At 44.8% G+C, this 23,020-nt stretch overlaps 2 protein-coding genes across 2 annotated transcripts in view; one reads left to right on the forward strand and one right to left on the reverse strand.

The window, feature by feature from the left end:
* Nucleotides 1–23,020, reverse strand: part of LOC142497992 (guanylate-binding protein 1-like) — an 851,842-nt gene that overhangs the window by 400,647 nt on the left and 428,175 nt on the right. The gene's annotated exons all lie outside the window — the stretch shown is intronic.
* The window catches only part of LOC142497986 (guanylate-binding protein 1-like), a 57,154-nt gene that overhangs the window by 10,400 nt on the left and 23,734 nt on the right, over nucleotides 1–23,020 (forward strand). The window contains exons 2-7 of the mRNA XM_075606486.1: nucleotides 94–293; nucleotides 918–1,045; nucleotides 1,256–1,365; nucleotides 1,510–1,703; nucleotides 12,550–12,792; nucleotides 17,509–17,792. Of these exons, the coding sequence (XP_075462601.1) occupies nucleotides 101–293; nucleotides 918–1,045; nucleotides 1,256–1,365; nucleotides 1,510–1,703; nucleotides 12,550–12,792; nucleotides 17,509–17,792 (1,152 nt within the window). The 5' untranslated portion in view covers nucleotides 94–100. The remainder of the gene's footprint in view (nucleotides 1–93; nucleotides 294–917; nucleotides 1,046–1,255; nucleotides 1,366–1,509; nucleotides 1,704–12,549; nucleotides 12,793–17,508; nucleotides 17,793–23,020) is intronic.

Raw genomic sequence — 23,020 nt, forward strand, 5'->3', positions numbered from 1 at the left:
ATTACACACAGATTACATGTTTATAGTGTCACATTTCTGGCTTTCCCACAAAGTGATGATCTCCCCATCTATATATAATGTATATTCCCCCAGACGGAAAATGGCCCCAGAAATCGCGATGCCGCTCCCCGTGTGTCTGATAGAGAACCGGGACAGACAGGAGCTAGTAATCAACCAGGAGGCGGCGCAGATCCTGTCTGACATCACTCAGCCCGTGGTCGTTGTGGCGATTGTAGGGAAATATCGGACCGGAAAATCCTACCTGATGAACAAGCTGGCGGGACGCAGTGATGGTGAGAGACCCAATGAGTATCTTGTGCCTGCAAAATGTCTCTGTATAGTGATACATAAAACTAGCAGCGCTATACAAGAATATGTTATTATTATTATTATTATTATTATTAATATTATGAGAAGGTACAAAGAGGAAGAACTTCTCAGAATTACAGACACAACAACACAGGTTACTGTATGTTATCCGACTGGAAGAGAACTCATAAAGCGTAGTGCAGGCGTGGAACAGGCTCCCAGGAGAAGTGGTATGGACAATAAGAGAATTACAGAATGCTTATCGTTTACCCATGGAAATCACACACATTTATTAACTCTTTAGCTGCTGTTGCAGAGATGCATGTAAGGCTGATGTGGTATCGATGGGATAAACACAGACAAGCTGAATGTAATGTTTTAGAGCGGATATGAAGCTACATAGACCAGGTTGGCCAAATTGTCATTATATGACACCAATTTAAATAGGTACATCCCCCTCCTTGTGATGAACAGTGAAGTCCTACTATATATTGTCCTGTTAAAATCCCCTGTCCCTGAAGCTTCTTTTTCATGTTTCTCTATCACTGACCTTTTTTATTTTGATCTTGTTATTTTGTGTCTTTATCTTTCTTATCCTCTCCCTCCAGGGTTTGCTCTGGGATCCACTGTCCAGCTTAAGACTAAAGGGATCTGGATGTGGTGTGTCCCTCACCCTTCTAAACCTGGACACACCCTGGTGCTGCTGGACACAGAGGGGCTGGGGGACGTGGAGAAGGTGAGTGGGGACAGATGTCTCTGTGTGACCTCCAGTCTGGTTCCTTCTATGCTGGAGACGCATGTTAACACTGCTCAGTGCTGCAGAACGGTCTATCAGATAAGGGGTTAATGTACGTGTTAGATGGACTAAGTGGCTGTATATATTAGGGCGTCTCTAGCACCGCACAGGGACGCTCTGTGTTACAATGATTCTGTTTCTCTATCTCAGCGAGATAGTAAGAATGACGCCTGGATCTTCTCTCTGGCTGTTCTGCTGAGCAGCAATTTAGTGTTTAATAGTATGGGAACTATTGACCAGCAAGCCATGGAGCAGCTGCAGTATCCTTTATAGTAACAGAGTGATGCTCTGCAGATCTCACTGGCAGCACATGAATTATGCTCTGCATGTGTCCCTAGTATTGGTGGCCCTGGCTATATCTGGGTATATCTGTGCTCTGCCAGTTCCTCCTTAGCGTCTCTCAGTTATGTGACGGAGCTGACAAAGAGGATTAGGTTGAAATCGTCCCCGGCGGAAGCAGAGGACGAGTCTGCTGAATTCAAGAGGATCTTCCCGTCCTTCACATGGTGCGTCCGAGACTTCACTCTGATTCTGGAGCAGGACGGCAAGGAAGTGACTGAGGACGAGTATCTAATGAATGCTCTGAAACTCAAGCCAGGTACCTTCATAATCACTCATAGCCTGTAACCTCTAGGACTGATCAGTACAGCAGGGTTATACACCCAGACATCTCTAGGACTGACAGCACACAGAACCCCAGCAAGCTCATTAAAGGAACCCATCATCCACCACAAAATATACTGTCGTGGCCGAGTTTATTCTACCATTTACCCAGTCTCGGCCGCGACAGATACCGGGCGCGCGCCAAGGTGTCCCATGCGCGCGCCGGAGCCTCGGAGGATCGGTCCTCCGATCGAGGCACCTCCCTCCCCTCTCCGGGTCCACTGGGTCACCCGGAGCCCCCCACCGCCATCCCCCACATTAGAGGAATGCAGGGCTCCCTCGGGGAGCCCTGGGCACGCGCGCCATGCGCGCACGCTCCCGATGAAGCGTGACCGCGCATCGATGACGCGCGGCACGACGAGGGAAAAAAACAAGCAAGCCGGGAAACTTCCCGGCTTGCGGCACTAGCCAAGTGAGGATAAAGTGTGCCACCTCTGTATATGTATATTAGTGTCAAAAAGGAGAGCTATTGAGCATGGTAAATGTCTACAACAAGCAACAGAGAAGCCCAATGCTACATCCAATATGTCAAAAATACACAGTAAAATACTTATATATTCTCTTGGAAAAGGGTCATTTAGTTTAACCCTTTGGCCAAAGCATTGTAAGCCTGTGAGCCACGACAAGGCAGACCCAGTTCGCAGGTCCTAACACTACCAGATAAAAGACTAATATACCTCTATTAGGATTATGATTCTCATTTACCTCTAACAGGAGGGAGAAAGAGCAAGGGGGGAAGGGGATTTTGTCAAAAAACTAGGTGCAGGGAAATGCTGAAAATGGTTGTCCTGGATGCCTCCTCAATCCGTCCATTCGTTGTTCCCAATACCCAGGGATCGCTGTCTCTGGTCCACAGTTCATTTTTTCCAGTTGGCCTGTAGTCACCGAGACCATTCATGAATTGTGGATCATATAAGAAGAATGGGTGCTCTTATTGTCCCGGAACCAACACACATGTAGATCCATAGGATGAAGAGACATAACCTTCTGAACTCTGGATCCCTGATCTGCATTGGCTTGTATAGAACCTCAGCGTCCAACTGAATATCACAAAAGACGAGGTTCTGAGTGCCGACCAATCAGCGGAGACTAGTCCTCCTTTGAGCCAATCAGGATTCGGGGGCTTGACATGACAAACTAATCAGGGCTGTGGGTGGTGAGAGTGCGACAGGACATCCCTAGGGACAAGTCTTTGGGAGAATGGGAAATTGGAGCGGTCCAATGGGAATCGAGCGGACAGGGCTAAAACACAGGCCTCACTCCTGAATTACTGTCAGGGAAAGGACAATGTTCTGATATTGGAGTTTGATACTCCCAAGCAAGGGCTTTGGCCTTCCCCACCTCAGCATGGTCCAGAGGCACTGCACCTGGCCCCAATGAGTAACGCAGAAACACATTGAACTCACACAGGCAATACATAGAAATTTAATGTAACCATACCAAACAAAAAAGGTAACGCATAACTCTGTTACAGAACTTAATAGGGCTCATCCATGTAAGGATGCATTACTGCAGCACAGACACAGTGACAGGATCCATGTAAGGATGCATTACTGCAGCACACACTGTGACAGGATCCATGTAAGGATGCATTACTGCAGCACACACACTGTGACAGGATCCATGTAAGGATGCATTACTGCAGCACAGACTGTGACAGGATCGATGTAAGGATGCATTACTGCAGGACACACGCTGTGACAGGATCCATGTAAGGATGCATTACTGCAGCACACACGCTGTGACAGGATCCATGCAAGGATACATTACTGCAGCACAAACTGTGACAGAATCCATGTAAGGATGCATTACTGCAGCACACACGCTGTGACAGGATCATTGCAAGGATGCATTACTGCAGCACAAACTGTGACAGGATCCATGTAAGGATACATAACTGCACCACACACACGGTGACAGGATCCATGTAAGGATGCATTACTGCAGCACACAGTGTGACAAGATCCATGTATAGATACATTACTGCAGCACACTGTAAAAGGATCAAAGTAAGGATACATTACTGCAGCACACACTGTGACAGGATCCATGTAAGGATGCATTACTGCAGCACACACACTGTGACAGGATACATGTAAGGATGCATTACTGTAGCACACACACTGTGACAGGATCCATGTAAGGATGCATTACTGCAGCATACACTGTGACAGGATCCATGTAAGGATGCATTACTGCAGCACACACACTGTGACAGGATCCATGTAAGGATGCATTACTGCAGCACACACTGTGACAGGATCCATGTAAGGATGCATTACTGCGGCACACACTGTGACATGGTCCATGTAAGGATACATTTCTGCAGAGCACAGTGTGACAGGATCCATGTAAGGATGCATTACTGCAGCACACACAATGTGACAGGATCCATGAAAGGATGCATTACTGCAGCACACACACTGTGACAGGATCCATGTAAGGATGCATTACTGCAGCACACACGCTGTGACAGGATCCATGTAAGGATGCATTACTGCAGCACTCACTGTGACAGGATCCATGTAAGGATACATTACTGCAGCACACACTGTGACAGGATCCATGTAAGGATGCATTACTGCAGCACACACTGTGACAGGATCCATGTAAGGATGCATTACTGCGGCACACACTGTGAAAGGATCCATGTAAGGATGTACTACTGCAACACACACACTGTGACAGGATCCATGTAAGGATACATTACTGCAGCACAAACTGTGACAGGATCCATGTAAGGATTCATTTCTGCAGCACACTATGACAGGATCCATGTAAGGATGCATTACTGCAGCACACACTGTGACAGGATCCATGTAAGGATGCATTACTGCAGCACACACACTGTGACAGGATCCATGTAAGGATGCATTACTGCAGCACACACACTGTGACTAGATCCATGTAAGGATGCATTACTGCAGCACACACACTGTGACGGGATCCATGTAAGGATGCATTACTGCAGCACACACTGTGACAGGATCCATGTAAGGATGCATTACTGCAGCACACACACTGTGACAGGATCCATGTAAGGATGCATTACTGCAGCACACACACTGTGACTAGATCCATGTAAGGATGCATTACTGCAGCACACACTGTGACAGGATCCATGTAAGGATGCATTACTGCAGCACACTGTGACTGGATCCATGTAAGGATGCATTACTGCAGCACACACACTGTGACAGGATCCATGTAAGGATGCATTACTGCAGCACACACACTGTGACAGGATCCATGTAAGGATGCATTACTACAGCACACACACTGTGACAGGATCCATGTAAGGATGCATTACTTTAGCAAACATACTGTGACAGGATCCATGCAAGGATGCATTACTGCAGCACACACTGTGACAGGATCCATGTAAGGTTACATTACTGCAGCACTCACTGTGACAGGATCCATGTAAGGATGCATTACTGCAGCACACACTGTGACAGGATCCATGTAAGGATGCATTACTGCAGGGCACAATGTGACAGGATCCATGTAAAGATGCATTACTGCAGCACACTGTGATAGGATCCATGTAAGGATGCATTACTGCAGGGCACAATGTGACAGGATCCATGTAAGGATGCATTACTGCAGCACACACTGTGACAGGATCCATGTAAGGATGCATTACTGCAGGGCACAATGTGACAGGATCCATGTAAGGATGCATTACTGCAGCACTCACTGTGACAGGATCTATGTAAGAATGCATTGCTAAAGCACACACACTGTCACATGGTCCATGTAAGGATGCATTACTGCAGCACACACACTGTTACAGGATCCATGTAAAGATGCATTACTGGAGCAAACACACTGTGACAGGATCCATGTAAGGATGCATTACTGCAGCACACACTGTGACAGGATCCATGTAAGGATGCATTACTGCAGCATACACAATGTGACAGGATCCATGTAAGGATGCATTACTGCAGCACACACATGGTGACAGGATCCATGTAAGGATCCATTATTGCAGCACACACTGTGACAGGATCCATGTAAGGATGCATTACTGCAGAGCACACACTGTGACAGGATCCATGTAAGGATGCATTACTGCAGCACACACACTGTGACAGGATCCATGTAAGGATGCATTACTGCAGCACACACTGTGACAGGATCCATGTAAGGATGCATTACTGCAGCACACTGTGACGTGATGCATGTAAGGATGCATTACTGCAGCACACTGTGACAGGATCCATGTAAGGATACATTACTGCAGCACACACACTGTGACAGGATCCATGTAAAGATGCATTACTGCAGCACACACTGTGACAGGATCCATGTAAGGATGCATTACTGCAGCACACACACTGTGACAGGATCCATGTAAGGCTGCTGTGGCAGGACGGCCAGTAGCCGAGGTCAGAGAACAGTCCACACGTATAGTTTCAGGATAATGAAAACGTTCAGTGGCTTTATTTCTCCACAGCATACATAACATGCGGGTATACTGTCCCTTTAAGCAAAACAAATCCTGCTCCACATTGGGAGGACTGACTAACACAGCAGGCCTATCTAGCAGGCTGGCTGGCTGGCTAAACCATAACCAAACCATAAGTGTACTTTAAGCAGTCAGGAAAACAAATGAACAAGTCTTACTTTGGTTGCAGGAGTTAGTTTGATGTATCCGTCTGGCTAGTAGCACATATAGCCACGTGCTCTGGTCTAAGGCAGGCAGCTACTGCCAGTCACAACATCATCTTATACCTTGCTGCTTATCAGGTGTCAGCTTACATCCTGATTACCTAGCTTCCACCTGAGTTAACCCTTTTGAGTGCTGGATGAAGCACTCAGACATATGTCTCCCAGGCATAACTGATAGGGGTTGACTTCACTCTGTCACATACCTCCCCTGTTTGTGTGTGGCTAGTGTCCCACACGGCTGAAGCCCGTCCCTTCACTCCTTCTCTTGACAAAAAATCAGCATTTCCATGGTCCTTTCCAGGTCTATGCTGAATATCAAAAGAGAAGGGTTGGAGGGCCATGTACCACCTGGTCAACCTTGAGTTTGTGTCCTTCATGGTGTTTAACCACTTCAAGGGCGCATGTTCAGTGACCAGGGTGAAGTGTACTCCGGTGACATAATGTCTCAAGGCCTCAATTGCCCATTTTACAGCGAGGCACTCCTTCTCAATAACGGAATACCTCACTTCTCTTGGGAACAGCTTCCGGCTGATGAACAGTATGGGGTGTTCAACACCATCAAATTGCTGGGACAGGACTGCTCCCAGTCCTACCTCTGAGGCATCCGTCTGGATGATGAAGGGCTCTTTAAAATCTGGGCTCCGAAGAGCGGGGCCCTCTGACAGGCACTTTTTTAGCATGTCAAAGGCGTCTTGGCACTCCTAAGACCATTTAACTTGGGTCGGGGCACTATTTTTGTCAGATCTGTTAGGGGTGCAGAAATTTCTGAAAAATTGGGGATAAACCGCCTGTAATACCCTGCTAATCCCAAAAGGGAGCGGATCTGTGTCTTTGTCTGTGGGATGGGGACTTCCTTTATGGCGGCCACCTTGCTAGCTAGTGGCCTTACTATCCCTCCCCCAACGGCATAGCCCAAGTATTTTGTAGTGGATTTACTCAGGGCACATTTTGGGGGATTTGCAGTGAGCACTGCTTCTCTTAAGGACGTTAGGACGGCCCTTAACCTTTTTATATGAGACTGCCAGTGTCTGCTATAGATGACATTGTCATCCAAGTAGGCCGCGGCATATGACCTATGGGGTCATAGTACCTTGTCCATTAACCTTTGGAACGTGGCTGAAGCCTCATGTAACCCAAATGGCATAGTGACGAATTGGTATAAACCGAGAGGTGTGGCGAAGGCAGTTTTGCATTTGGATTCTTCCGCTAGAGGTATCTGCCAATATCCTTTCGTGAGATCTAGGGTGGAGATATACTCTGCTTTACCAAGCGAGTCAAGCAATTCATCCACCCTAGGCATTGGGTATGCATCAAATCTGGATACAGCATTTACCTTTCGCAGATCCATGCAAAACCTCACCTTCCCATCTGGTTTAGGGACCAACACTATAGGGCTACACCATTCACTGTGGGACTCCTCGGTCACACCCAATTCCAACATGTCTATTATCTCCCTCTCTACCAGGTCTTTTTGGCCCTCTGGCAATCTATAGGGACGTGACCGTACTTTTACTCCAGGTTCAATCCTATGGGACACTAAATCAGTCTGCCCTGGCAGCTCAGAAAAAAACATCTGGGAACTGGTCACATAATTCTAGTAGGTCTGACCTTTGTTCCGTTGTTAACTGCCCTCCCATGGGAACCTGATGGTCATTGTACGTACTACCCTTTGGAAGCTGTGGATCCAAATCCATCTCTCCTTCCCGAGGGTGGATGAACAGCGATCTCATCGTTTTCCAGGGTTTCAGGAGGTTTACGTGGTAGATTTGTTTACCCTTCCTGGACCCTGGTTGAGAGATCTCATAGTTCACCTCCCCGGTGCAGCGGAGAACTTGGAAAGGACCCTGCCACTTCGCAAGGAGTTTACTCTCGGATGTCGGTAGTAGTAGCATCACTTTGTCCCCAGGTTGGAAGACCCTCAAGCGAGCATTTTGGTTGTACTGCCTTTCTTGACGTTCTTGAGCAGATTGGAGGTTTTCCTTAGCAAACCGACCTATCGTGTCTAGGCGGTTTCTAAGGTCTATGACATACTGAAGGGTATTCTTGGAGGGGGAAGACTCCTCCTCCCAGGATTCCTTCAGTAGGTTGAGAATACCCCGACGTTGGCATCCATATAGGAGCTCAAACAGGGAGAAGCCTGTGGATGATTGGGGAACTTCTCGAACCGCAAACAGCAGGAAAGGGAGAAGTTCATCCCAAGCTCGCTTTTCAGTGTCCACAAACTTTCTAAGCATGGTTTTTAAAGTACGGTTAAACCTCTCTACCAATCCATCAGTCTGAGGATGGTAGACTGAGGTGCTGACGGATTTTACCTCCAATAACTTCAGGACATCCTGCATTAACTTTGCCATGAAATTTGTTCCCTGGTCAGTTAACATTACTTGGGGCAGTCCTACCCTAGAGAACAGTTCTAACAGCCTGTGAGCAACCTGTTTAGCAGTGGCTGATCTCAGAGGGAAGGCCTCAGGATATCTGGTGGCATAATCTACAACAATGAGTATAAATTTATGTCCCTTCGCAGAGGGTTCTAAAGGTCCGACCAGATCTACCCCAATTCTCTCGAATGGGACGGCTACCAACGGCAGAGGGACCAAGGGAGCCGGCTTCTGTCCTTTTTGGCTAGTTAACTGGCATTCAGGACATGTCTCACATAGTTTCATGATGTCACCATGTATGTCTGGCCAGTAAAACCGGGATGAGATGCGGTCCGTGGTCGTATCTCTGCCCAAATGACCACCCCATGGGAGAGTATGGGCTAGGATGAACACTGTTTTAATCAACCCTTTAGGGACTAGCATCTCGAATGACCTCCCCTGTTTGTGTAACCTTATTCACATGATATAGAATGTCATTTAACAGTTCAAAATGTGGAAACACTCTTACACCTTGTTCGTTAATTATCTTGTTGTTGACCTGTACCACCTTCTCATATTGTCTAGCCAGAGCTGCGTCTTCCCCCTGCCTCTGACGGAAGTCAGTAAGATCCAGGTCTGGCAAAATTCCCATATCTATCTGTTCCCCACCCTGGTCATCTCCGGCCATGACCTGCAGTCTTTTGGGCTGACTAATGTTACCAAGAGTCCCAGCCTTTCTTAACCAGTCCTCTTTTTCCGCACGTCTCTGTTTACGTGTCTTTGGGACCTGGTGTCTACGGGGGAAAATCTCTGGGGGAAAAGGAAACAAGTCTCCGGGCTTCTCCGGAACCAGAGAAGTAGGCTCCATAGGAGTAGGGGCCAACAATATTTCGAAGTAGGGCCAGTCTCGGCCAAGTAGAACAGGAGCAGGTAGCCAGGGAGCAACTCCCACTGGTAGGCTAGCCTCTTGATCCTTGATACGCAGTAGAACGTTCGCAGTCGGGTATCTCTTTGTATCCCCATGGATACATTCGATATTCCAAGGAGAGTCATAGGATAGTCTGTTGCTTGGAATTAGGCCCTATAGGATCAGAGTTTTTCCAGATCCCGAGTCCAGCATGGCTTTTACTATTTTCCCCTCCAAAGATGCTGGGACTAACCATGGATTGTGGTCCCCTCGGAGAGAAGCTGTGGCAGTGGTTCTGCCATATGAACAGTCCATCTCATCATCTCCTGAGTCCGCAAACTCGGTCGTCAGCGGAAGCTCTCGACGGGGCTCGGTGTTTGGACCTCTCCGCCGTTGGATGGGATCCTCCCTTCTGGTTGGTGGAGGTATCCTGTCCACCAGCTGGGTGACGGAAGTCCAGGTTTTCGGGGAATACTGTGGGTGGTGGCCTCCCTTGAGTGATCCAATGGCCTCGGACCCGGGACGGGCATCTCTGCGGGAGTTTGTACCAGGAACCCTCCGAGAGGGGAAAGGGTCTTCCGATCGGGTTGACTGGATCTCCCGAGCTGGCGGGTTGTAGACCCCTCGATTGTCTGCTCTCCTGCCTCTGGAATCACCGTAAGCAACTGGTGTTTGCACGGACCGTTCCCAGCTATCCTGTTGGGTGTCGTCGCCAAGGAAGTTTTCCACCAAGCGGACCGCTGAATCCAGGGAAAATGCAGCGTGTCTTTTTACCCAGGAGCGGGAGAGGGGGGGGCAATATCTGTACGAACTGCTCGAGCACAAACTGTTCAAGGATCTCTGCCTTGGTATGCTTCTCCGGTTGTATCCACCTGGTACATAAGTCTACTAAGCGGTGGGCTACGACCCGGGGTCTGTCTTTGTTTGTATATTTGACTGTCCGGAACCGCTGTCGGTAGGTCTCTGGAGTGAGGCCTAGGCGATCCAGAATAGCAGCCTTTAGTTTCTGATAGTCCATGGCCTCGTCTGCTGGAAGAGCCTGGAAGGCTGCCTGAGCTTCTCCTATGACGAGTGGAGCCAGAGTCATTACCCAGTGATCAACTGTCCAGCCGTGGGCCGTGGCTACCCTTTCAAAAGTGAGGAGAAATGCCTCTGGGTCATCGGTTGGCTTCATTTTAGGCAGCATCACCGGTGGGTTATTTGGAATCCCTGGTCTGCCTTGGGCTGGGCCTTCGACTAGCAGTTGGAGTAGCTTTTCCTCCCGCCGGGCCTGTTGCTCATCTTGCTGGGCCTGTTGCTCAGCTTGTTTCTCTGCTAGCTAGAGTTGTTGCTCAAGGAACTGAGAAAAAAAATTTCCATTTTTTTTTGTGTGGCCCTTCAGATACAGGGGCCGTCCGACATCCCACTTCTGATACCACCTGTGGCAGGACGGCCTGTTGCCGAGGTCAGGGAACAGTCCACACGTGTAGTTTCAGGATAATGAAAACGTTCAGTGGCTTTATTTCTCCACAGCAACATAACATGCGGGTACACTGTCCCTTTAAACAAAACAAATCCTGCTCCACATTGGGAGGACTGACTAACACACCAGGCCTATCTAGCAGGATGGCTGGCTAAACCATAACCAAACCATAAGTGTACTTTAAGCAGTCAGGAAAACAAATGAACAAGTCTTACTTTGGTTGCAGGAGTTAGTTTGATGTATCCGTCTGGCTAGCAGCACATATAGCCGTGTGCTCTGGTCTAAGGCAGGCAGCTACTGCCAGTCACAACATCATCTTATACCTTGCTGCTTATCAGGTGTCAGCTTACATCCTGATTACCTAGCTTCCACCTGAGTTAACCCTTATGAGTGCTGGATGAAGCACTCAGACATATGTCTCCCAGGCATAACTGATAGGGGTTGACTTCACCCTGTCACAGATGCATTACTGCAGCACACACTGTGACAGGATCCATGTAAGGATGCATTAATGCTGCACACACACTGTGACAGGATCCATGTAAGGATGCATTACTGCAGCACACACTGTGACTGGGTCCATGTAAGGATGCATTACCGCAGCACACTGTGACAGGATCCATGTAAGGATGCATTACTGCAGCACACACTGTGACTGGATCCATGTAAGGATGCATTACTGCAACACACACACTGTGACAGGATCCATGTAAGGATACATTACTGCAGCACACACACTGTGACAGGATCCATGTAAGGATACATTACTGCAGCATACACTGTGACAGGATCCATGTAAGGATGCATTACTGCAGCACACACACTGTGACAGGATCCATGTAAGGATGCATTACTGCAACACACACACTGTGACAGGATCCATGTAAGGATGCATTACTGCAGCACACACTGTGACAGGATCCATGTAAGGATGCATTACCGCAGCACACACACTGTGACAGGATCCACGTAAGGATGCATTACTGCAGCACACACACTGTGACAGGATCCATGTAAGGATGCATTACTGCAGCACACACTGTGACAGGATCCATGTAAGGATGCATTACCGCAGCACACACACTGTGACAGGATCCATGTAAGGATGCATTACCGCAGCACACACACTGTGACAGGATCCATGTAAGGATGCATTACTGCAGCACACACACACTGTGACAGGATCCATGTAAGAATGCATTACTGCAGCACACACTGTGACAGGATCCATGTAAGGATGCATTACTGCAGCACACACACAGTGACAGGATCCATGTAAGGATGTATTACTGCAGCACACACTGTGACAGGATCCATCAAAATCTTTTCTTATTACTTATTAATTTTAGGAGAATATATGTTCTCTGTTTCTCTGTCCCAGGTTCCACTAAAGTTATTAAGGATTACAACCTGCCCCGGGAGTGCATCATAAGCTTCTTCCACTCACACAAGTGCTTTGTGTTTCACCGGCCGGCCTCTAAGATAAAGCTCCAGCACCTGGAGGAGGTGCCGGAGTCTGAGCTGGAGGAGGAGTTTGTGGAACAGACTCAGAGGTTCTGTACTTACATGTTCAAGAACGGCCGAGTGAAAACGCTCGCAGGCGGACACCTGATCAGTGGGAAACGTGAGTGCAAGGAGGCAATGTACATTATAGAAAACCTTTCTCCTTTCTTCAAGAATCCCTTGTTTAACCCTTTCCTGTTCCTGTGAGACATTGCAGTGTAAATTATAATTTCAGTATTAATGTTTTTTTTGAGAGTTAAATTAAAAAATGTCCAGTTTATCATCTCGAGCTTCTTCTGCCTATAGACAACAGATTTCAACAATATTATGTCCTTGTAACATAACCTGTGAGCATGTGACTTACATACATACGGGACAAGGCTGAATATAAAGCTCTCAAGCTGACCCACTTTATACCTTCTCTAAAGTCCCTCAAGTTCACAATCTCCCCTCAATCCGTCCCCATATAGCACCTGTCACAAACAGCACACAGGTGAGCATGTGACTTAGATATACAACCAGGGTTAATACACACGGCTACTCTATCTAACTCGCCCTTCTCCTCCGCAAGGTACTTTAGATGAGTTTATATTACTAGATTACAATCATGTCTATCCGTGGCCACCACCCAAGAAATATGCAAAATGTATAACTAATTTATATCTACCAGGGTCTCAGGTCCATGTTTATTATAGAAAAAACTATGCAATTGACATACAAAAATCTGTTGTAGCAAAATGTGTCCGAAAATGTATATAATCTCTATAAAATGTGCAACAGTTCATTCAGAGTCCAAAACATCACTTATTAAAGCTTTATTGTAATATATATTAGAGTGCTTAGGTTTCAGAAAATATTACAAGATACATTTACAATAAATGCAGAACAGTTTCTAAAAATAAAATGATCAAAACAAGCAGAAATTCCTTTACAATACGTTACCGTCTCATAGGTCCTGTCTCGGAGAGGTCACTGGCGTAGCAAAAATCAAAACTCACGTGTCTGATCCAAAAACACACCTCTTTTGACTTTCTGATTTTCTATTCAAACATGTGAAAAAGGTGAATAGCTGAAGAAACTCCTCAAAGAAATTCACTTGTGCTCACCACTTAAATTAAACTTAACATTGAATTATATTAAGTTAAAACAGATATCACCAAAACAAATAGCTAAAAATCCCACTGGACATGTGGGGAGGGGGAGGGTGTATTATACAGTGAGCATGATCCCTCAATAGGGATAGGGTTAATATATTGTGTATACAGTATGTAGGATATGAATGAAGCCAGATAGATGAACTTGTCCCCTTTTGAAAGCATACCAAGTCCTTTTATATTTTCTTAACTTTATTGGGGAAGTCACAAAAATACAAGGTGCTTGTAGATGGTATTGTGTGGTGAAGGAGTGCTTCTCTAGGTGTAGGTGCTTTGGTCTGGGGGGAAGGGCAAAAGGGATTGCCTTGCAAGGGAGTGGAGGGAAGAAAAGTATACCCACTCATGCTGCAAGTAGAGAAAGGAAGTGTGGTATTTCTGTGAGACAGGAACAGTCTCAGGACCAAACTAACTGTGAGAGGGGGAGTTGGGTTGACCCAACCTCAGCTAGGAGGATTGGGAGTTTGCCAGGGCAGCCAACTACTGGCTGTGTGGAGAGGATAATGTGTCAGTAATGTAGCAGTTTCCACCTTCACTGGGAGTTACAGAGCAAGGAAAACATGCAACTAAAATTAAGGAGAGCTGGCAGTCAGACAGCTGCAAGGGGGAACAGAAAAAGAAACAATCCTGTTCCAGGACAGTTAATGTGGCTCGTGCTGCAAACACCATGGAAGGTATAGTCACTGTGGCTGTCCTAGTGCATAAGGATGATGCCAAGGGGTTAATGGCAGCTAGTAACTGCTGCCTGCAGTAAGTGCTAGTCTGCTCTGACTCGTCACTGACATTCACTAATGAAGGCACATTAATCAATGAAGCGTCAAATCAGGGTCATGTGACGTCACGTCTCCATGGTAATGGACGTAATTTGACACCGCGTTGCCATGGAGACGCGTGGACTGAAGCTGGTAAGTAAATTTACAGAGGCCTCGCGCTCTCAGCGCAGGGCCTCTGTAAACGCCGCGGCCCCCCGCTTGCACCCCCAGTTTGCGCACCGCTGATATTTATTTATTTATAAAATATTTTACCAGGAAGTAATACTTTGAGAGTTACCTCTCGTTTTCACGTATGTCCTAGGCACAGAGTTAAGACAAATACATGGTTACAAATACAGTTACATAATGAGCAGGGTTATACATTATATTCAAGACATTGCATGCACAGTTAGAGAAAATATATATTATGGGCGTATGAAACAGTTACAGACCAGATTAAAATGTGAGACAGCCTTAGATTTGAAAGAACGTAGACTGGTGGTGGCTGTGAGAGTCTCTGGTAGGTTGTTCCAGTTTTGGGGTGCACGTTAAGAGGAGGAGGAGCAGACGGATACTTTGCTGAGCCTTGGGACCATGAACAGTCTTTTGGAGTCAGATCTCAGATGATAAGTGCTGCGTGTGGTAGGGGTGAGGATCTTGTTCAGATAGCTGGGTAGCTTGCCCAGATAAACATGATATACATGTTTAGCTTTGGTTGAAACATCAAGAGGTACCAGAATTGGAGCTATGATGGTGATAATAGAACATTAGTGGCAATCTGTAACTACTGTTCTGTTTAGTAATTTGTAGTCATTGATGGTTCTTGTTTCATAATATTTTAATCAGTGAAGTGAAGACCTCATTGATACGAATTGGGCTCCAGGTTTTAAGTTTATATATCTATCTCCTCTGCTTCTACATAGAGTAGTTTTTTGTCAGTATCTCCTCCCCTCATTGTGCCCTTCAAATGATAGATGCCCATAAACGAGAGCGTGCTGATGTCACCATTATGATATTTATTGACATGTTCTAGAACTCTTCCCCGTAGTTCCTTTGTTGTTTTACTAAAATCTCCTGTAATGTGTTGCCAGGCAGATCAGGGACAGTGTCACTTATTCCTTATCGCACCATGTGGTTGGTGGATAAGATTAATATTGTATAGCTCACAGTATACATATATTTGTAATGTCGTGGAATTGAAATGTAAAAATAAATACAAAATATTCCCAACCAGACTATCCCAAATAATAAGGATGTCGTCTATGAAACGGCCATAGTATACAGGGCCCGTCCCCAGTGGGTAACTAGTCCAGACCTGGCTCTCCTCCCATTAAACCATTAATAGATTAGTATAGCCGGTGACAAACCTGGCACCCATGGCCGTTCAACAGATCTGTAAATAAAACTGTTGATCAAATAAAAAATGATTGTGTTAATATAAGCCGATCGCAGATATGTTAAATTGCTGATGAAAAGACATGGCAAACTCCTTGTTCAAATGGCGTTTGAGAACTACAAGACCCTTAACATGTGCAATACACGTGTAAAGTGACTGAACGTCGCCCGTGGCCCAGAGATAGGTGCTCTTACACGCTATCCCTGATATGGAGCTGATAACGTGCCGGGTAACCGTAGTATGGGATATCAGAGAGCAATGCTATATGACGGAAGATAACTATCAACATACTGGGATAGGTTGGAGCTCATCGACCCATCCTGGGGATGATGGCCTGCCTGACAGGTTTGTCAAATACTTACGGATATTCCGTGAACGATAAAAAATCAGTAATGATTTGAGATGGCCCCATGAGAAATAAATCAAGGAGTATTTGAAACTCTTTATTGGGATTCTTAGAGGGTTTAGTGTAGGATATTAGCAATGTATTTGCTTCCCCCATACACATACACCTGTCCTGGACTATAATACCCCTCCCATACCAGCATGTTTAATGATAAAGGTGTCAATTTTTTTTATTCATTAAGTGCCGCCTTTTAATCCCGAGATAAATTGTTCATTAATATATGTCTTTCCCTTATATAGTTTTTGAAAATCCTTGAAAACTAATGTGTACAATGTCCTGTATCTACAAAACTGCCCATGGGGAAAAACAAGATTTAGGTCTGAAGGGAGAGGGAAAAACTGTCAGTTAAAGGCAAATGGAAATGACCGACCAAACACGGCAATATCAGTTGGTAATATCCAGCGGATCTGCAAATTCCCTCAAAAGTGAGGTTAAATTAATCCCGTGGGCAGAACAAGAGTTATTTTGGTTCCTCCTTCAAAAATAATAATAACAATAATAGAAAATAATGATCATGGCTCAGATCTCTAGTGTATGTGACAATCTTTTAGGCTTAGCTTCCAGATTTCTGCTAATAGGTCATTAATTATCATGATCTTAATTGGGAACAGATCTGGTGTTGTTCCTTTCTGTATCAAGGCAAGAAATCGATTTCTGAAGTAAAGTTGGGAGGATTGAAATCCAAAATCTGAGACGTTTGAAAACTCTGAGGGTTCACCGGTCTATTAATTTTGTTATTCATACTGTATCCATAAAACCCCTGAGGTCTAGAGTACCTACAGTGCCCTGTCCTTAGTTGTATTTGGGAAATGGGGATTTCTGGAGATTCCAGGTGTTTATCGTGTTGTACAAATAATCATCCTTATCTCTTTCTATCTGGTTATTTTCTTCCATAACTAATTATTCCTCATAGTCACATACTTCTTTATTAGTGATGTCATCAAGCTGTATATAACATCAGTATCTTTGTATGTTCTTTAAATATTCCTGAACAGTGTGTGTGTGTGTATGTGTGTGTGTGTGTGTGTGTGTGTGTGTGTATGTGTGTGTGTGTATCATTGTGTAGCCCACATTAGAGTGCTATTATGTAATATCTGTGCTCCCTTCTGTTCCCACTGTTCATATATCCCAGTTCTGGGGCATCTCGCAGTCACATACGTGGAGGCGATTCGGAGCGGCTCCGTTCCCTGCATGGAGAACGCGGTGTTGGCTTTGGCAGAGATTGAGAATACCGGAGCCGTGGAGGACGCATTGTCCAAATATGAGGCTGAGATGGGCCAACGAGTGGCCAAATTCCCCACAGAGACACAGGAAGAGTTCCTGTATCTGCACAGGGAGGGGGAGGAGGCGGCACTGAAAGTATTTTTAGGACGTTCCTTCAAGGATGAAAATCAAAAGTACCAGCATCAGCTTAAGGTGAGTAACTGAACATCAGCTCTGAAAACTGCTGATCCCCCAAGTGCTCCCCCCACATAACCCTTCTCATAGCAATGAGACTGAGGTAAGACCTGCCAGAGTAATAATACTGAGGTAAGACCTGCCCAGAGTAATAATACTGAGGTAAGACCTGCCCAGAGTAATAATACCGAGGTAAGACTTGCCCAGAGTAATAATACTGAGGTAAGACCCTCCCATAGCAATAATACTGAGGTAAGACCTGCCCAGAGTAATAATACTGAGGTAAGACCTGCCCAGAGTAATAATACTGAGGTAAGACCTGCCCAGAGTAATAATACAGAGGTAAGACTTGCCCAGAGTAATAATACTGAGGTAAGACCCTCCCATAGCAATAATACTGAGGTAAGACCTGCCCACGGCAATAATACTGAGGTAAGACCTTCCCAGAGTAATAATACTAAGCTAAGACCTTCCCATAGCAATAATACTGAGCTAAGACCTTCCTGGTCTGAATTTGTTGTCCAACATCTATATATAGATGAAGATCTAAATAATCAATCTGTGAGTCACTGTAACAATGTGTGAATTTTAAATTGTATGTATTTGCTCCAAGATATTCAAAAAACTCGTGTAGAGTGTCGGTGTCCCCCTTCCAAATGATTAATAAGTCGTCAATAAAGCGACGATAAAAAATAATATTATCTCTAAAGGGATTGTGATCACCGCAAATGTGGGTTGATTCCCAAAATCCCATAAAAAGGTTCACGTATGATGGTGCAAATGACGTGCCCATGGCTGTGCCTTGTGACTGTAAATAAAACTGTGCATCGTACATAAAGTAGTTGTGCTGTATTAAAAAAGTGACTGAATCTAACAAGAAAGTGATTTGTGCCATATTCAAATTAGAGTGATTAAGAAAGTGACTGATAGCCCTTGTGCCCAAAGTGTGATCAATTATTGTGTATAAAGAGGTTACATCAAGGGTAACCCAAGTGTAACCTTTGAGCCAAGTGATTTTTTGAATATCTTGGAGCAAATCTGCGGAGTCTCTAAGATAAGCCGGTAATTCTTTGACTAAAGTTTGTAAGAAATAATCGACGTACCTAGATAGACCATCTCCCAAAGATCCAATACTCGATATAATGGGTCTGCCTGGAGCAAGAATGGACTAACACACTGGATGAGTGCTCCATGAAGTTGATGGACTTAATTATAAAAACCAAAATTCAGGAGAGGGTTATTGTGAAAAAAGGTATTAAAGATATCCAGCAGAAATTAAACTCACTCAAGGATGTGGGGGATTTTCAAACACTGGACAAAAAATTGTCAAAAAATTTTGAGAAAGCAGAATCAGAAATCATGCTAAAAAAACAACAAAAATTCGAAAGGGATCGCATGGACTATGAGCGCCACCAGGTCTATGTCTGGCAGAGACCACCCCACCGAGGAATACTACACGTCAGGAGTCTGGACGGAGAGGAGCCCAGAATAATAATAACAACAAGAAAGATAGATCAAGATGCTCAACACCCAAGAGATCAATGTTGAAGAAATCGGCTGAGACATCAAGTATGTCGGACATCTCTGACGGGGAGAATCGCCAGCATACAGTATCATTTTCCACTGATGAGGACACGGACAGATGGATGACAGAGGCCCGCAATACAAGACAACAGAATGAAGCATCAACATCTTATGATCTGAGAAGCCAGAGAACGGCAAAAAACTCAACAAAGGGACAAGGCGCTCAAACAAAAGACGGGGCACTAAAGAAAAGGAAAATGGACCCATGATAGAAAGCAATAATGTTATAAATATCTCAGGGGTCACCATCTCCGATGGAGAGATGGCCGTGTTGAACAGAGGTTTAAATTTTGCACCAATGAGGGATTTCAATCTGTTCAACACGGTCATTGATCTGCAAAAATATGTTCGAAAATTGTCTCTCAAAAAATGTTTTGCAAAGGATCAAAGGGTCACTGAGTCCCCTCCCCTGTGTGAGGGGGGCCTTGTTGACCCCCCTCACACAGGTGATGAGACTCAGACAGATAGATTGTCCTTTAAAGAATATGTAGCCATACAGGATTTATTTCAAACAATCCAGGAGGAGCAAAATATAGGGAAATAAAAACAGAAAACAGTGCAAATTTAAGTGCAGACGTTGAGACTCTGATGAAATAATAATGACAATATCTTGGCTCTGCCGGTCTATCTACTTACAAGATGTAAGTGGTAAGTATGCAGTTGGCAGATTGGGCTGCCACCCCAGGTAGTAGCTGTGTATTGTGGATATCCCTCCAGGCTTATCTCGTCAGGGTAACCATGGTGTACATATGGGAGGATTACAATAGTGATACGTGCAAGTGCAATAAAAATTGATATTAGTGCTCAAATAATAAACCCTGCTCAAACCCTCTGGTAGAACCTGTTTCCAGGGTTCCAAATACAGGATTTGACAGATCTAGATACAGACAACACAGTGGTAGACGCCGTTGGGGAGGAGGAACAGTTTTTGTTCCTTAGTGGCACTAAACATACACAATTTAGAAATAGGTCCATTTTTTGTCCATCCTTTTCAAAGGGTCCTCATTTACAAACATACGAACGGCTTGTAGAGCAGGATTTGCAGGCCTTGGCTAAAGGCTACATGTTCACTGCTCCCTCTTTTGATAACCTATCTAGAGTGGATAGGATGAATCTGAATATACTAAAAAAGAGATCCGATATCATTATAAAAAATGCGGACAAAGGGGGAGCAGTGGTCATCATGCACACATCAGCCTACCATGCAGAAGCACTTAGACAATTGTCAAATATACAGGCATACTGCAAATTGGACAAAGACCCCACTCAAATGTACCTAAGGGAAATTTATGATCTGTTGGATCTGGGCAGAGAGTTAGGAGTGATCAACAATCGTGAGTCAACTTATTTGTACAATTCCGTTCCGGTCGTGCCTATTTTTCACCATCTCCCAAAGATCCACAAGACTCTGGTCTGCCCTCCAGGCAGACCCATTATATCGAGTATTGGATCTTTGGGAGATGGTCTATCTAGGTACGTCGATTATTTCTTACAAACTTTAGTCAAAGAATTACCGGCTTATCTTAGAGACTCCGCAGATTTGCTCCAAGATATTCAAAAAATCACTTGGCTCAAAGGTTACACTTGGGTTACCCTTGATGTAACCTCTTTATACACAATAATTGATCACACTTTGGGCACAAGGGCTATCAGTCACTTTCTTAATCACTCTAATTTGAATATGGCACAAATCACTTTCTTGTTAGATTCAGTCACTTTTTTATTACAGCACAACTACTTTATGTACGATGCACAGTTTTATTTACAGTCACAAGGCACAGCCATGGGCACGTCATTTGCACCCTCATACGCGAACCTTTTTATGGGATTTTGGGAATCTACCCACATTTTCGGTGATCACAATCCCTTTAGAGATAATATTATTTTTTATCGTCGCTTTATTGACGACTTATTAATCATTTGGAAGGGGGACACCGACACTCTACACGAGTTTTTTGAATATCTTGGAGCAAATACATACAATTTAAAATTCACACATTGTTACAGTGACTCACAGATTGATTATTTAGATCTTCATCTATATATAGATGTTGGACAACAAATTCAGACCAGCATCTATAGGAAAGCAAATTCCAAAAACTCTCTGCTCAGATCAAACAGTGCCCACCCGAGACCCCTGATTAAGGGAATACCCAAAGGGCAATATTTAAGACTAAGGAGACTATGCTCCACTGATGAGTCCTTCTTGGCACAAGCTGATGAATTGAAGAGCAGGTTTAGAGAGCGTGGCTATGATGAGGGGGACCTTGAGAATGCCTTCCAAAATGCCCTAATGACCGATCGCAATGATCTGATTAAGAAGAGGAAACCTGGGAAGTCCTCGAAACGGGAAGGGGCAGCACAGGTCCCACTCTTCATAACCACCTTCTCTAGACAGGCAGAGCAAATACGGCACATCTTGCAAAAACACTGGGGGGTTCTGCAATTGGATTCTGAACTAGATCCATATACTATACACAAGCCTAGAATAGTATTTAAGAAGGCAAAGACCATTGGAAATTCTGTATCCCCCAGTTTATTTTGCTCAAAAAAGAAAAACAACACACAGCTACCAAGGGGATTCTTTAAATGTGGCAATTGTAACCTGTGTAGGTATGCAGAACCTGTCAAATCCCTAAGGGATGTACACACTGGTCACATCTATAAGATTGAGTCATTTATGACATGTAACACTGATTTCGTAATTTATCTCTTGAAATGTGCATGTGGTAGTGGCTACATTGGCAGGACAATTAGAACAGTGAAAGTGAGAATCACAGAGCATATACGCAGTATCAGAAATAAAGATGAACGTTTCCCAGTAGCGCGTCACTTTAATACATGCAAACAGGGATCAATCAAAACCCTTACATACAGTGCTATCGAAAAGATCTCCATACATCCTAGAGGAGGAAATAGGGAGGCACTATTAAACCGTCGAGAAATGTTCTGGATTTATGCCCTTGGGACAATGGCACCCAGGGGCATAAACCAGGACTGGGAATTGAAACACTTCCTAAATTAAAATAAACTAATGGTATAACCAAATATTATCTCATAATATATTTAAACTTGAGTAGTTTGGGGTATTCAATTATCCCTGACCGGAGTGTTCAATAAATATAAATGTTTTTTGTGCCTCGAGCTAAATGTATTTACCCCCAAGTGTCTCGCAGTGATACAGTTCACAGTACGCACATGTACACATAAAAGAATATATATTCCAATAAGCAGAAAACTAGTCCAATATTCAGAGTACAGGAAAGATAAAGAGTTAATTACAATTCGTATGATGATAATAATTTTAAAGCCAACAATGTATGTCTTTATCATAAGATATGATATCATATGGTACCTGAATAGCTCCACGGCGGATATAAGATTCGCAATATAGTATTTTTAACTTTTTTTTATGTATTGTTTATTGTTGTGTTTGATATGTATGTGATTTACTTATTGGTGATATTCACATGATTTTGTTTTTCTCCCCCTTGTCTCATTCACTGTCTTATTCCTTTTCCTTCCCAACCACCCCCCCTCCCCCCCTCCCCTCCCCTCCCCCCCTTCTCCCCCCCCCGCTTCTCCCCCCCCCTCTCCTCCCCCCCCCCCCTCTCCCCCCCCTCCCCCTCCCTCATGGGGTGAACCTTATGTCATGTCATTTT

The sequence above is a fragment of the Ascaphus truei genome, chromosome 6, assembly GCF_040206685.1.
Source record: "Ascaphus truei isolate aAscTru1 chromosome 6, aAscTru1.hap1, whole genome shotgun sequence".
Lineage (NCBI taxonomy): Eukaryota > Metazoa > Chordata > Amphibia > Anura > Ascaphidae > Ascaphus > Ascaphus truei.